Here is a 16576-nt window from a genome sequence, read left to right on the forward strand (position 1 = left end):
TTCATTCATTCATTCATTCATTCATTCATTCATTCATTCATTCATTCATTCATTCATTCATTCATTCATTCATTCATTCATTCATTCATTCATTCATTCATTCATGCATTGTCAGAATAGAACGTGGCGAAGCAAGCAAACAAACAGACGAATGTATGACTCACCTGCATTTTGCAGCTCCTTCTTTCTCTTCCATGCCGCCCATAGTCCGACCAGCAGAATGGCAATATAAAACACGATAATACCGGCCAGGCCGGCCCAGTTGAACATGATGTGAGTATGGGGATATGACAGGTGAGAAGTCACGTCAGCTGACGCCGAGTGACGTCAGTTATCAGCTGATGACAGCCGGTTTCGTTCTTCGCTGACGGTAGGTAATGTCTTCCGGTGACATGCAGCCAGTAACGATTGGTGAGTGACCTGGAAATGGATAAGAATGGTCAGTTTGGCCACCCTTTGAGTGCTTTCAGACGAACTTATGCACAACAAATACTGGCGGTGCTTCAATGGATTCAACGCGGAAGTTGAACAACAGTACGACAGCCCTCCACTTTGATTAACCCGCGCACCGACGGGGGTCTGCGCCAACTTCGCACCGACGGGGGGGGGCGGATGACCGCCCCCCCCTGAGATCTCGAGAACGAAGCAAGATAGCGACAAGCGGTAAACGGCATCGGATACGCACGGCCAAGATCTACAATTTTTACTAAGGTCATTTTCAGGTCAGGTCGAAGATGACGTCACAGGGGTCGAAAAAGTCAAAATGGCGGCGCTAGATATGGAGAGAGTTTTTCTCGAATAACTTTCGAATTAGTCAAGATAGGAACAAACTAAGGGCATCATCGTGATCCTCTCGTCAATCCGCATCGAATGGTATATATGTTGACCTCGAAAGGTCAAGGTCAAAGGTTGACCTCAGGTCACGTGACCTCGAGGTCATCATGTATATCATTCGATGCGTCTTGACGAGCTGAACACAATAAGACCATCCGCGCGTCTGTATCTTGTTCCTGTACGGAGTTATTGGCCAAAAACCTTTGGTGACCTTTGATGACGTCACATGACCTCACAGCTGCCCAACAGCAAAACAGACCTCAAGGTAGTGAAGGTTGATCGTATATGAAGTCATGTATGGTATATGGGGCCATTCCGACCCGTTTTAGTGGTAAAAACAGGGAGTTGATTTTTCCCCCGTTGACTTATAATGGGGAGGTCGCGAAATTGACCTGACCTTAGGTCACCGATATCAAAATTCCGAGATATACAAATTGTAGCTACTAATGACTTAATAATATCCTGCGACTTTCAAAGGCCTCCGACATCTACTGTAGCTCTGGCACGGTGACAAAGTTGCAAAAAAGTGACTTGAGGTTGGGTCATTCAAAGTGACCTGGTGACCTGACCTTAACCCTCGCACGACCAGGCCATTTCTCATAACACGAAAGACCAGGGGGGGGGGTTGTTACGACCCCCCTGGCGTTTCGAAACGGAAGGTCGTAGAGCTTAGCGGAAAAAACCAACGGATTGCTCTCAACGAGATCTCGCGATTGCACAGTGGCCCTTTTTCAGAATTAGCACGCATAAATTCAAAATATTTTTTCTCTTCTTTTGAGTAAAAAGCAGTCTAATCGTGTGCAAAACATTCCAAACTATCCGATGGTGCCATTTTTACCTCCTAAAAAATAATTATCTTTGGTAAAACTGACCGCAAAATCGAAGTTTGTCGAGAGGCGCGCGGACACCACCGGCGGACCCTAAAAAGTAGGGTGAGATGAACATCAATTTGTAAGGCTTTCGGTGAGAAAATATTAAAAATTAGTGGCATGACTGTGAAGCTGAGTTTACGTAGAAGCCCTAGAAACCACAATTTTCATTATATAAACTTAAATAGACCACTTTTGCCGAATATTGTGGACACAATAACAGGACAATTATCAACTGGAGATGGCGGCATACATATGAAGCTTTATGTTAAGTAGAACACTCTGGAACATGTCATATTATACATCGTTCGAATCGCCGATCTCTTCTGACCATGTCCACCAAAGGGCATCGCGCCATTTTGCGCCATTTTGCTTCTACGGCGGATAACGTGAGCCAGTTCAGTCCACGAGCGGCTGTGGCTCCTGTTCGATACGACTAAGCTCATTGACCTGGCTCGAAGCTGGTGTCACCTGGTGTGCGCCTAAATGTGGCTTGACTTTTGCCATAAGATGTGCTTATTGAAATGTCATGTAGGCATAACGCTGTGCTCAAGAAAAACTGTCCGATTTCTTGTCGCGTTTGATGTCCAAGCCGCACAAGTCCCGTGGTCGGCTAACGTCAAAAGCGCCTATGTGTTTGTATTGTTCGCGTCGCGCTGACCTTAGTTGCTGCCCGGCCGGGGCCGACTAACGGTGGCTGGCAACAGCTGTAGGTGTAGATGCGGTCACGTGACGCCCTGGGGCGTCCTGGCGGTCAGTGCAGCGTGGTCGGCTGGCGGGCTCGCCACACTTGCGTTCGGAGCGGCCTGGGCCGGCGGGCGAGCCGTACGAACGTGCGCCAAATCTTGGGCCGAGCGGCCTGTCGCTGTTGGGCCGAATCTCCTTGGGCAGTTCGTTTCTTTTCTTCTCTTTGCATTGGCAGGGAACACGTCCTTGATCACGTGGTGATGTCTAGCACCACTTTCAGGTAATGTGGGAATTAATGCGTGCTAATTCTGAAAAAGGGCCACTGTGGATTGGTGGTATATTTTTTGGTCCTAGGTCACCATTGGACCTACTTATGACCGGTCAAAGGTCAAATTTTCCCAAAAAATCAAACTTTTTCAACTTTGCGCAACGATTGCGGCAAAACGGTGAGAGATATTAACTTCAAACCTTCAACAACGTATTCCCCACTCAATTCTGCACCATATATGGTGTTTTTGGTGTATTTACCCTATAAAAGTAAGAGGCCTATTGCTGATGAGTGATATGGTGTCACATCACCCTCCGGTGTTTGTCCCGATTCGTCGGCTGTTGACCACTGCTCCGCTATAAATACTGTAGGTAACGACTCAGAAAAGATATGTGGATATCCACTGCAATGTGGATAGCATCAGCAGAAAACCTCGGGACTCGGTACACACTTCGTGAAAATCCGGCCGGAGGCTGTACCTCTTATGACGTCATAACTCCGTGACCTGACCTGACCCGGTCAATTTTCTTGCACCATACGATAGCCAATGCTTGCCCCAACATGCATGGGAAGTTTCATCATGATCCATCAAACAATGTGGGTATCACCGGCAGATAACCTAGGGATTCGGCGCACACGTTTGGTAACTGTCGGCCGGAGGCTGTACCTCTTATGACGTCATAACTCCGTGACCTGACATGACCCGATCAATTTTTTTCGGCAATAGATGCGCAAAGGTTGCCCCAGAGGGTATTGAAAATTTCAGCCCGCTACGACAAGCCGTTTAGCGTGCACTTCGAAAAAACCTCAGGGGGGTTGATACAACCCCCCCCCCCTAGGCGTTCTAGGGTTAAAAGGTAGGAGGTTCAAACTTGCACACCATGTGTAAAATTGATGAGGTTATAGTCATACCAAATTTCGCGGCGCTACGCGCCGCGGTTTTCCCGCTATTCGCGAAAAACCTCAGGGGGGCGGATATCCGCCCCCCCCCGTCGGTGCGAGGGTTAAATGCCGAGATCATCGAACAATTCCGAAGGGTCGACGGACAGGATAGTTACTCGACTGAAAGCCGGTCCAAACAGTTTTTGTTGCCTATTACTGGTGCAAACAAGCAGCAAACATGTCTGTAAATCAGATCAAATCATAGGCTACATATCAGCCTGCAGACGTCAGCAATGCGTTGTCAAGTCAGCGGCAAAGTTAACTTCACCAATGTTTGCCTAAACCAAACTCAAAACTTCGTTGGCATTGTCATCCCCGTAAAACGTAACGCGATTCTGTGCCATCTCATAGGAACATCCCAAAAACTGCAGCGTCACTCCGCTTGCCGCCACTCTGAACACCTGAAGAAGAGCTCCAAACAAACCCGCCCCGCGCGGTGCCCATTCAGCGACCTCCCTGCCTGTGCCACTAACAGGTGCCGCGGGATGCCCGCAGCCACCGTGGAAAAGTACCGACAGCACGCCGAGACAGCCTGATAGCTACCGTATAGCTGTCGTAAAAAAAATCACTTCCGTTTGAAGGGATAAAACATCAGCTCTCTGTGCATTTTCTGAATTAACAACGCCATGACGCATGCGTCTATGAAAGGCTACCGAGCAGTTTTTATCCTAGCACCTTATCGACGGATTTCGTATATCAAAACGTACGCGGTGGCGCTCCTGGAAGAGACGGTACCGTCGGTCTGATGGGGAAAGGGTGGAACTCCCGGTCCCCTGAATGATAATTACTTTTTGGATTTTGATATCCAGCAGCGTAATGACTTTTCGAGTTCAGGTATTTCAGATAGACAAATGCATGAGCAGCAACGACCTATGTTATCGCAGCTGTTTCAGACATTGTAAAGCTGTATTGGCCATTAGTTTTATGACAGGGGTCAAAGTCGATATCATGTAACCGTCTAACGCCGTAAACTGTAAACGTGGACTGCCGGCTCCCGCTGACAAGGAAGCGGGATGGTTATCACACAAGCGCCCAACGATAGTATACGTTACAACAAAGTTGACCACTCCTAGACAGTTTGTCGGACGTTCTAACATCATTTAGCGTCGCAATGGCTGGATACATATAATAAATAATGTCATTTGTGTCGTTCGGCAGTTTCGTCCTTGCTCTGGTCAGACTAATGCATTTTCAGCTATCAGATTTGGGGTGACCTTGCACGTGTGTCTGTGAAGATGTAGACCCGGTTCCCTAATTCGGTAACTGCTTGACCGATTGCACTCAAAGCTGGTGCCGACCGGTGAAAACCGGTTATCTACTGATTTGGGTTCAGATGCCCTCACTTGAAAGGCTACCGTGAAGCGAAAGAGCAAGATCGAAATATCATCGGGTCCCTTCTTTGATACACCTATGATGCAGTCGACTGGTTATTTCACTTTTAATTATCTAGTTATTGTGAATTGATGCTGAATACACAGAAAAAGGTCGACTAATTCTGGCTGACCGATATTGCTTCGATTTATGTATAAGATGCAGTTCTCTGAATTCCAGCCTTTCTCTCGTTCACTTTCTCTGCATTACAAAGTCACTCTGTGACGAATTGAAGCGAATCGAATATGCTACATCCGAGGTCAGATGATGGCCGGACAGTCGCTGCATTCAGGCCAGCTCAGTATGGTGATGGTAGAAACTAGACGGGATTGGAATACTGCGTGTATTTCTCGTACCTATTTCAGGAGGTGGTTCATATGCTAATCAGAAGAGCCGCACTGCTAAGCGGTTCAGTAGGGAAGCCTGCAGTGGCGCGGATAAGACCGGATGTGTCATTTCACTTCACTCAGAGGATTGAGGAAGCCCGATCGGAATAGACCTCCGGCGCTGCGCGTGGATGTCGCAATAGTTCAATGTCGTCACTTTCTGACGTCACACACTGCTCACCCAATCACGGGCAGGCTCACTGATGATGTCACCTGTGACCGTGAAGCGCTTCTCACGCGATTCAGTCATCAATCGAGTTGGAAGGTGAGCTGAACACGCATAGCTATCGAGGCAGTCCTGTCAATTATGATAACGTCTCTGAGGTCCGTGACAAATTTCACGGTGAGCTGTGGAATGCCGGTCCTCAATGAGAAACTCACCGGCCACGGTCAAGGCTCTACCGTAAATAAGGTGGCGCCTGTGGGTGAGACGATCCGGCTCAGATAGGTATCAGCTAACGACACTAATGAGGGCTTGGATAGCCTTATCGCTCCGACACCATAGGTTTTATTGGCGCTACTGAGGTAATGCGATAAGGAACATGCAAGAGGAAAAAACTTACATCAAGTAGAAATTGCCTTTATAGAAAACAAAAGCATCGATTCGTGAAGCATATATAGAATATAGGAAATTTCCATCCTAAATTGTGGCACGTCATTTCTAGCTTACTCACTCGACTACACAGTATTGCTGTAGCAGTGCTAGAGTTTTGTCTTGAGCTTTGATTGACATTGTGAGGTCGATTTAAAATGCTGGACCTATGTTTTTGGGCATAATAGTTGCTTTATGTCGTGTAAATAAAAACTCTAGTAAGAATCGACGGCTAATTTGACAATTACTTGCCTGCAGGCGTTCAAAAAAAAAACGTCACTTCACATAGAAATACTACTTGTGATCTGTGCGGACAGTTAACGAATTGCAAAATTTCAAACTGCAAATTACGCTTCAGTGTGGGTCAGCACTCAGAAACACCATAACGGCCATACTATAGGCTACATTTAATATTTATGGATAGCATGCAATAAGCATGCGACCAATCCCTGTTAGTCCCATTGTAAAAATGAAAACTGCTTGAACATCCGTGTAACCTGACCTCGGCCATGCTGGATGATATCCTGGCCTTGAATTAATACAGCAAGGGACAGGATATAGGTCGTATCATGTCCGTCATCACGGCTAGCGACTCTCGGCGGCCACTGCACACCCGGTGACCCCTGCTCTGCATAAGGGCGACTCCGCGCCGAGCCGATCGGCAGCCATCTGCATACGATTGTCATAGGTCGCAGGACAGAGGTTGACCGAACGTTATGGTCAACGGGATGTATCAGGGATCGGCTGGGAACAAACTTCTGAGGTTCTTTCGACCAGCGACCACCAGGCAACTAGGTTGTAACACCTCATAAAAGAGACTTGCGATTATGACAGTCTTACAATCTTACTATCATTGTTCAGGAAAGTGAAAAATTATGCGATTTCGTTGTTATTGATTTTTGTTTAGATTACCAGTAAAACGCCTTTAGGGCGAAAAACGAGTGAGCGAGATAGTGAGCCCTGTACGTGCGCAAGGGCGAGAGGGTACTTCCAACGGGCTTGTGCAAAGCACCCTTCTAACCGGCCACTAGCGGTGTGCCAAATTTGAACGTAATCGGCCCGGCCGTTCCTGAGATCTGGAAGCGGCATTCTGCACGTGCGCACGTGCAAACGAGGTGCAAACTGACTTTTGCACGGCACTGATGAAGATCGAATTCGTAAATGAGTGACCAAAATAGCCGACCGCAAGAGAACTAAAAAGGCCATCGAATGACAGAATCGGCATTACACTTGCTAAGCCAGTAGCCAAGAATAGCACTTTATCCTCCGTGCATCGAGTCCAAACCGTGCGACGGGTGTCCGTGCAATGGTGCATGGTGTACGGTGTCAACACATACATACCTACCGGCGACAAAGTCGTCATTGGCATTTGATGAAATAGAAACGTGCTATGCTGGTATTTATTGTTGCGTCGTTTTAGAAGCTAAATGAAAGCTTCTGAGAGACGTCGTTGCTGTTTTCTAATGATAATAAAAAATAGGGTGCACAATATATGTAATTCCGTTCAACGCCGCCATAGTTCAATTCACGATAATGTATAATTTGATTTAGCGTCATCTTGGAAAAAAACAATTTTCATATCACTGACACACATTATTATGACGCTAACAAAACAGCGCGGCCTCGACCGTGCGCCCACTGCACAGTGCACAGACTAGCCGTGCAGCGCAGAGTATGACAGTCGGAACTCGCTCATCCCATGTTGTATTGTTACGGGGTGGAGCAGGTGACCTTGAGCTCACGGCGCGTGACAAAAGAGCGCGCCTAATTTGACCCTGCCGGCCCTCCCCTCGCCACCGGCACACAGGCTGAGGCACAGAGGAGGGAGCAAATGCCACTGTGATTCTGCAACTGCCAATAGGCACCCGAGCAGCGTCAGTATTATGTCAGTTTGGTAGCAACGGTGCCGGGCAGATGTGGAGCCGAGTTGGACTCTACCATCATTATCAGCTGCAAAGTTAATTTATAACCTAATGTCGCCTATCACCAGCATAGAGAAGACAGCTTCCCTGAATAGTCATTCACTCTGGAAATCTCATCTGTCACTGAACTGCTTCACGCGTTTACGAGATCGCTTGCAAAAAACACTCTGCATCGTGACATTTTCGGCAAAATCGCGACGAAGGCTTTTAACTCGCACGCTAGGTTCTAACCACCGTTATGTGTATGTAGCAGCGAGACGACAGCTAACACGATTCCTCCTGAACTTGCTGATTAGCGCACAACTGCGAGTCATTCCGACCTCACTGCTGCCCAGCTGAAGAAAAGCTGCAGCGCTTAGAACGTGTTTATGACTATTAGGAAGTCAATGACCGGTATAGAAAATGGCAAGAGTTCGGCGAGTTATGTCAAATGTATATCCGATTGCATTGCATCCATTGTGTGCCTATGTCAAGCAGCCTGGAGTAGCTAAAACTTTGGAACGAGGAAGGCAAAGAGAATGCCAGCGGATAAGGGAAGCGTGTTCTGACGCGGCCGGCAATCGGTGATCGACGCGTGTTTTCATCTTACAGAGACAATAATCCGGGCTAATGACACCCACCCGGCTGTAATCTGAGCTTTGTGCAGCAATTTATACGTGGAACGAACTTAATATATCGGTACGAGACGAGTACATAAATGCGGTTACTACGATGATAAAATATGTTAGGTGGAAGCATTAATTGACATTAAATCAGATTAAGGTCAATCGCCAAGCTGCGGAAGAGCTCCGGAGAAGATGTTTATTGCTGTGTGGTGTAGCTAGGTACGCCAATTTTACCAGCTGTATGTGCAGAGGGCCGGTCTCTCTCTCGGCACACTCCAGCGATGTGTTCAATATGACGTCACCCAAACCAGTCGGCCGAGGACCGTTGCAGGGCCGGTGTTTTTCTGACGAGCAGTTCTCGCGAGCAGCGCGGATCACCGCGGTTACCGCACGACGAGCAAGATGTCCCCTCACACCTACTGAGTACTGAGGCAGCCGCCTCCCCCGGCACCTCGGCACCTCGGTACCGGATCGGCCGCTATTTGCTGTTTCACTATGTCCGTGAAGTTAGCGTCAGCAACAGCAACGAATACAGCGTCGGATTCAGAATCGCTTAAAAAACTCATATAAGGTCAATTGGGGGACGGGGAGCAAGAATATGACCTTTATTTGGCCCTAGCTCTTACCCCTTACCCCTTAATCGGCCCTTAAAGGAAGGGGCGCGTCAAAAGTGCCTCAAGAGTTCGTCTGATCGCCAAAATAAGGGTCGCAATCGATTCCCCGGGTCAATATCTAGCCGCAGCCTCGGGTTCCAGATGTGCGCAACTTACCCCTTACCCCTTAATCGGCCCTTAACGGAAGGGGCGCGTCAAAAGTGCCTCAAGGGTTCGTCTGATCGCCAAAATAAGGGTCGCAATCGATTCCTCGGGTCAATATCTAGCCGCATCCTCGGGTTCCAGATGTGTGCAACTTACCCCTTACCCCTTAATCGGCCCTTAAAGGAAGGGGCGCGTCAAAAGTGCCTCAAGGGTTCGTCTGATCGCCAAAACAAGGGTCGCAATCAATTCCTCGGGTCAATATCTAGCCGCAGCCTCGGGTTCCAGATGTGTGCAACTTACCCCTTACCCCTTAATCGGCCCTTAAAGGAAGGGGCGCGTCAAAAGTGCCTCAAGGGTTCGTCTGATCGCCAAAATAAGGTTCGCAATCGATTCCCCGGGTCAATATCTAGCCGCAGCCTCGGGTTCCAGATGTGTGCAACTTACCCCTTACCCCTTAATCGGCCCTTAAAGGAAGGGGCGCGTCAAAAGTGCCTCAAGGGTTCGTCTGATCGCCAAAATAAGGGTCGCAATCGATTCCTCGGGTCAATATCTAGCCGCAGCCTCGGGTTCCAGATGTGTGCAACTTACCCCTTACCCCTTAATCGGCCCTTAAAGGAAGGGGCGCGTCAAAAGTGCCTCAAGGGTTCGTCTGATCGCCAAAATAAGGGTCGCAATCGATTCCCCGGGTCAATATCTAGCCGCAGCCTCGGGTTCCAGATGTGTGCAACTTACCCCTTACCCCTTAATCGGCCCTTAAAGGAAGGGGCGCGTCAAAAGTGCCTCAAGGGTTCGTCTGATCGCCAAAATAAGGGTCGCAATCGATTCCTCGGGTCAATATCTAGCCGCAGCCACGGGTTCCAGATGTGTGCAACTTACCCCTTACCCCTTAATCGGCCCTTAAAAGAAGGGGCGCGTCAAAAGTGCCTCAAGGGTTCGTCTGATCGCCAAAAGAAGGGTCGCAATCGATTCCTCGGGTCAATATCTAGCCGCAGCGTCGGGTTCCAGATGTGTGCAACTTACCCCTTACCCCTTAATCGGCCCTTAAAGGAAGGGGCGCGTAAAAAGTGCCTCAAGGGTTCGTCTGATCGCCAAAATAAGGGTCGCAATCGACTCCCCGGGTCAATATCTAGCCGCAGCCTGGGGTTCCAGATGTGTGCAACTTACCCCTTACCCCTTAATCGGCCCTTAAAGGAAGGGGCGCGTCAAAAGTGCCTCAAGGGTTCGTCTGATCGCCAAAATAAGGGTCGCAATCGATTCCTCGGGTCAATATCTAGCCGCAGCCTCGGGTTCCAGATGTGTGCAACTTACCCCTTACCCCTTAATCGGCCCTTAAAGGAAGGGGCGCGTCAAAAGTGCCTCAAGGGCTCGTCTGATCGCCAAAATAAGGGTCGCAATCGATTCCCCGGGTCAATATCTAGCCGCAGCCTCGGGTTTCAGATGTGTGCAACTTACCCCTTACCCCTTAATTGGCCCTTAAAGGAAGGGGCGCGTCAAAAGTGCCTCAAGGGTTCGTCTGATCGCCAAAATAAGGGTCGCAATCGATTCCTCGGGTCAATATCTAGCCGCAGCCTCGGGTTCCAGATGTGTGCAACTTACCCCTTACCCCTTAATCGGCCCTTAAAGGAAGGGGCGCGTCAAAAGTGCCTCAAGGGTTCGTCTGATCGCCAAAATAAGGGTCGCAATCGATTCCCCGGGTCAATATCTAGCCGCAGCCTCGGGTTCCAGATGTGTGCAACTTACCCCTTACCCCTTAATCGGCCCTTAAAGGAAGGGGCGCGTCAAAAGTGCCTCAAGGGTACGTCTGATCGCCAAAATAAGGGTCGCAATCGATTCCCCGGGTCAATATCTAGCCGCAGCCTCGGGTTCCAGATGTGTGCAACTTACCCCTTACCCCTTAATCGGCCCTTAAAGGAAGGGGCGCGTCAAAAGTGCCTCAAGGGTTCGTCTGATCGCCAAAATAAGGGTCGCAATCGATTCCTCGGGTCAATATCTAGCCGCAGCCTCGGGTTCCAGATGTGTGCAACTTACCCCTTACCCCTTAATCGGCCCTTAAAGGAAGGGGCGCGTCAAAAGTGCCTCAAGGGTTCGTTTGATCGCCAAAATAAGGGTCGCAATCGATTCCCCGGGTCAATATCTAGCCGCAGCCTCGGGTTCCAGATGTGTGCAACTTACCCCTTACCCCTTAATCGGCCCTTAAAGGAAGGGGCGCGTCAAAAGTGCCTCAAGGGTTCGTCTGATCGCCAAAATAAGGGTCGCAATCGATTCCCCGGGTCAATATCTAGCCGCAGCCTCGGGTTCCAGATGTGTGCAACTTACCCCTTACCCCTTAATCGGCCCTTAAAGGAAGGGGCGCGTTAAAAGTGCCTCAAGGGTTCGTCTGATCGCCAAAATAAGGGTCGCAATCGATTCCCCGGGTCAATATCTAGCCGCAGCCTCGGGTTCCAGATGTGTGCAACTTACCCCTTACCCCTTAATCGGCCCTTAAAGGAAGGGGCGCGGAAGGGGCGCGCCCCTTCCTTTAAGGGCCGATTAAGGGGTAAGGGGTAAGTTGCACACATCTGGAACCCGAGGCTGCGGCTAGATATTGACCCGAGGAATCGATTGCGACCCTTATTTTGGCGATCAGACGAACCCTTGAGGCACTTTTGACGCGCCCCTTCCTTTAAGGGCCGATTAAGGGGTAAGGGGTAAGTTGCACACATCTGGAACCCGAGGCTGCGGCTAGATATTGACCCGAGGAATCGATTGCGACCCTTATTTTGGCGATCAGACGAATCCTTGAGGCACTTTTGACGCGCCCCTTCCTTTAAGGGCCGATTAAGGGGTAAGGGGTAAGTTGCACACATCTGGAACCCGAGGCTGCGGCTAGATATTGACCCGGGGAATCGATTGCGACCCTTATTTTGGCGATCAGACGAACCCTTGAGGCACTTTTGACGCGCCCCTTCCTTTAAGGGCCGATTTAGGGGTAAGGGGTAGGTTGCAAACATCTGGAACCCGAGGCTGCGGCTATATATTGACCCGAGGAATCGATTGCGACCCTTATTTTGGCGATCAGACGAACCCTTGAGGCACTTTTGACGCGCCCCTTCCTTTAAGGGCCGATTAAGGGGTAAGGGGTAAGTTGCACACATCTGAAACCCGAAGCTGCGGCTAGATATTGACCCGGGGAATCGATTGCGACCCTTATTTTGGCGATCTGACGAACCCTTGAGGCACTTTTGACGCGCCCCTTCCTTTAAGGGCCGATTAAGGGGTAAGGGGTAAGTTGCACACATCTGGAACCCGAGGCTGCGGCTAGATATTGACCCGAGGAATCGATTGCGACCCTTATTTTGGCGATCAGACGAACCCTTGAGGCACTTTTGACGCGCCCCTTCCTTTAAGGGCCGATTAAGGGGTAAGGGGTAAGTTGCACACATCTGGAACCCGAGGCTGCGGCTAGATATTGACCCGGGGAATCGATTGCGACCCTTATTTTGGCGATCAGACGAACCCTTGAGGCACTTTTGACGCGCCCCTTCCTTTAAGGGCCGATTAAGGGGTAAGGGGTAAGTTGCACACATCTGGAACCCGAGGCTGCGGCTAGATATTGACCCGAGGAATCGATTGCGACCCTTATTTTGGCGATCAGACGAACCCTTGAGGCACTTTTGACGCGCCCCTTCCTTTAAGGGCCGATTAAGGGGTAAGGGGTAAGTTGCACACATCTGGAACCCGAGGCTGCGGCTAGATATTGACCCAAGGAATCGATTGCGACCCTTATTTTGGCGATCAGACGAACCCTTGAGGCACTTTTGACGCGCCCCTTCCTTTAAGGGCCGATTAAGGGGTAAGGGGTAAGTTGCACACATCTGGAACCCGAGGCTGCGGCTAGATGTTGACCCGAGGAATCGATTGCGACCCTTATTTTGGCGATCAGACGAACCCTTGAGGCACTTTTGACGCGCCCCTTCCTTTAAGGGCCGATTAAGGGGTAAGGGGTAAGTTGCACACATCTGGAACCCGAGGCTGCGGCTAGATATTGACCCGAGGAATCGATTGCGTTCCTTATTTTGGCGATCAGACGAATCCTTGAGGCACTTTTGACGCGCCCCTTCCTTTAAGGGCCGATTAAGGGGTAAGGAGTAAGTTGCACACATTAGGGGCGGATCCAGAAAATCTCCAAGGGAGGGGCCATTAGAAACCAGGAGGCCCCCCCATAATCCCACCTGTTGGAGGCCCCATCTTCCCACTTGTTGGGCCCCCCCCCCCAAAAAAAAAACTGCGTCTATTGAGCTTATCTAGCTGTTCAGGCAACATCTCAACATCTGTGCAGGCTTGGAGGCCCTCTGTGCAGGTTAGGAGGCCCTGTAAAAGTGGTCATCTCTGTGAGTATAAGAGACCTCCAAGTTATGAAAAGCTTTACCAATCTTCTAACAAAGAAGTCTTCTCAGCTAGTCTTCTAAGAAATAACTAAGTGGGTAGGTTAAAAAAAACTCATCGGATTTCGGCCACTTTATTTTCAGGAGGCCCCCTTTTCAGCTTTTTAACTTTTTAACTTTTTATTTTATTTTTGAAAAAAATCGGCCAAGGGGGGGGGCCATGGCCCCCATGGCCCCCCCCCTTGTATCCGCGCCTGGCACACATCTGGAACCCGAAGCTGCGGCTAGATATTGACCCGGGGAATCGATTGCGACCCTTATTTTGGCGATCAGACGAACCCTTGAGGCACTTTTGACGCGCCCCTTCCTTTAAGGGCCGATTAAGGGGTAAGGGGTAAGTTGCACACATCTGGAACCCGAGGCTGCGGCTAGATATTGACCCGAGGAATCGATTGCGACCCTTATTTTGGCGATCAGACGAACCCTTGAGGCACTTTTGACGCGCCCCTTCCTTTAAGGGCCGATTAAGGGGTAAGGGGTAAGTTGCACACATCTGGAACCCGAGGCTGCGGCTAGATATTGACCCGGGGAATCGATTGCGACCCTTATTTTGGCGATCAGACGAACCCTTGAGGCACTTTTGACGCGCCCCTTCCTTTAAGGGCCGATTAAGGGGTAAGGGGTAAGTTGCACACATCTGGAACCCGAGGCTGCGGCTAGATATTGACCCGAGGAATCGATTGCGACCCTTATTTTGGCGATCAGACGAACCCTTGAGGCACTTTTGACGCGCCCCTTCCTTTAAGGGCCGATTAAGGGGTAAGGGGTAAGTTGCACACATCTGGAACCCGAGGCTGCGGCTAGATATTGACCCGAGGAATCGATTGCGTTCCTTATTTTGGCGATCAGACGAATCCTTGAGGCACTTTTGACGCGCCCCTTCCTTTAAGGGCCGATTAAGGGGTAAGGAGTAAGTTGCACACATTAGGGGCGGATCCAGAAAATCTCCAAGGGAGGGGCCATTAGAAACCAGGAGGCCCCCCCCCCCATAATCCCACCTGTTGGAGGCCCCATCTTCCCACTTGTTGGGCCCCCCCCAAAAAAAAACTGCGTCTATTGAGCTTATCTAGCTGTTCAGGCAACATCTCAACATCTGTGCAGGCTTGGAGGCCCTCTGTGCAGGTTAGGAGGCCCTGTAAAAGTGGTCATCTCTGTGAGTATAAGAGACCTCCAAGTTATGAAAAGCTTTACCAATCTTCTAACAAAGAAGTCTTCTCAGCTAGTCTTCTAAGAAATAACTAAGTGGGTAGGTTAAAAAAAAAACTCATCGGATTTCGGCCACTTTATTTTCAGGAGGCCCCCTTTTCAGCTTTTTAACTTTTTAACTTTTTATTTTATTTTTGAAAAAAATCGGCCAAGGGGGGGGGGGCCATGGCCCCCATGGCCCCCCCTTGTATCCGCGCCTGGCACACATCTGGAACCCGAAGCTGCGGCTAGATATTGACCCGGGGAATCGATTGCGACCCTTATTTTGGCGATCTGACGAACCCTTGAGGCACTTTTGACGCGCCCCTTCCTTTAAGGGCCGATTAAGGGGTAAGGGGTAAGTTGCACACATCTGGAACCCGAGGCTGCGGCTAGATATTGACCCGAGGAATTGATTGCGACCCTTATTTTGGCGATCAGACGAACCCTTGAGGCACTTTTGACGCGCCCCTTCCTTTAAGGGCCGATTAAGGGGTAAGGGGTAAGTTGCACACATCTGGAACCCGAGGCTGCGGCTAGATATTGACCCGAGGAATCGATTGCGACCCTTATTTTGGCGATCAGACGAACCCTTGAGGCACTTTTGACGCGCCCCTTCCTTTAAGGGCCGATTAAGGGGTAAGGGGTAAGTTGCACACATCTGGAACCCGAGGCTGCGGCTAGATATTGACCCGAGGAATCGATTGCGGCCCTTATTTTGGCGATCAGACGAACCCTTGAGGCACTTTTGACGCGCCCCTTCCTTTAAGGGCCTATTAAGGGGTAAGGGGTAAGTTGCACACATCTGGAACCCGAGGCTGCGGCTAGATATTGACCCGGGGAATCGATTGCGACCCTTATTTTGGCGATCAGACGAACCCTTGAGGCACTTTTGACGCGCCCCTTCCTTTAAGGGCCGATTAAGGGGTAAGGAGTAAGTTGCACACATCTGGAACCCGAGGCTGCGGCTAGATATTGACCCGGGGAATCGATTGCGACCCTTATTTTGGCGATCAGACGAACCCTTGAGGCACTTTTGACGCGCCCCTTCCTTTAAGGGCCGATTAAGGGGTAAGGGGTAAGTTGCACACATCTGAAACCCGAGGCTGCGGCTAGATATTGACCCGGGGAATCGATTGCGACCCTTATTTTGGCGATCAGACGAACCCTTGAGGCACTTTTGACGCGCCCCTTCCTTTAAGGGCCGATTAAGGGGTAAGGGGTAAGTTGCACACATCTGGAACCCGAGGCTGCGGCTAGATATTGACCCGAGGAATCGATTGCGACCCTTATTTTGGCGATCAGACGAACCCTTGAGGCACTTTTGACGCGCCCCTTCCTTTAAGGGCCGATTAAGGGGTAAGGGGTAAGTTGCACACATCTGAAACCCGAGGCTGCGGCTAGATATTGACCCGGGGAATCGATTGCGACCCTTATTTTGGCGATCAGACGAACCGAACCCTGGAGGCACTTTTGACGCGCCCCTTCCTTTAAGGGCCGATTAAGGGGTAAGGGGTAAGTTGCACACATCTGGAACCCGAGGCTGCGGCTAGATATTGACCCGGGGAATCGATTGCGACCCTTATTTTGGCGATCAGACGAATCCTTGAGGCACTTTTGACGCGCCCCTTCCTTTAAGGGCCGATTAAGGGGTAAGGGGTAAGTTGCACACATCTGGAACCCGAGGCTGCGGCTAGATATTGGCCCGGGGAATCGATTGCGACCCTTATTTT

At 50.0% G+C, this 16576-nt stretch overlaps 1 protein-coding gene across 3 annotated transcripts in view; it reads right to left on the minus strand.

The window, feature by feature from the left end:
• The window catches only part of LOC122388416 (high-affinity choline transporter 1-like), a 42520-nt gene that overhangs the window by 12059 nt on the left and 13885 nt on the right, over positions 1-16576 (minus strand). For all 3 annotated transcript variants that reach the window (XM_043379472.1, XM_043379473.1, XM_043379474.1), the window contains exon 2: positions 165-420. In XM_043379472.1, the coding sequence (XP_043235407.1) occupies positions 165-270 (106 nt within the window). In that variant the 5' untranslated portion in view covers positions 271-420. The remainder of the gene's footprint in view (positions 1-164; positions 421-16576) is intronic.

This window comes from Amphibalanus amphitrite, unplaced genomic scaffold (assembly GCF_019059575.1).
Source record: "Amphibalanus amphitrite isolate SeventyFive unplaced genomic scaffold, NRLGWU_Aamphi_draft 000322F_arrow, whole genome shotgun sequence".
Lineage (NCBI taxonomy): Eukaryota > Metazoa > Arthropoda > Thecostraca > Balanomorpha > Balanidae > Amphibalanus > Amphibalanus amphitrite.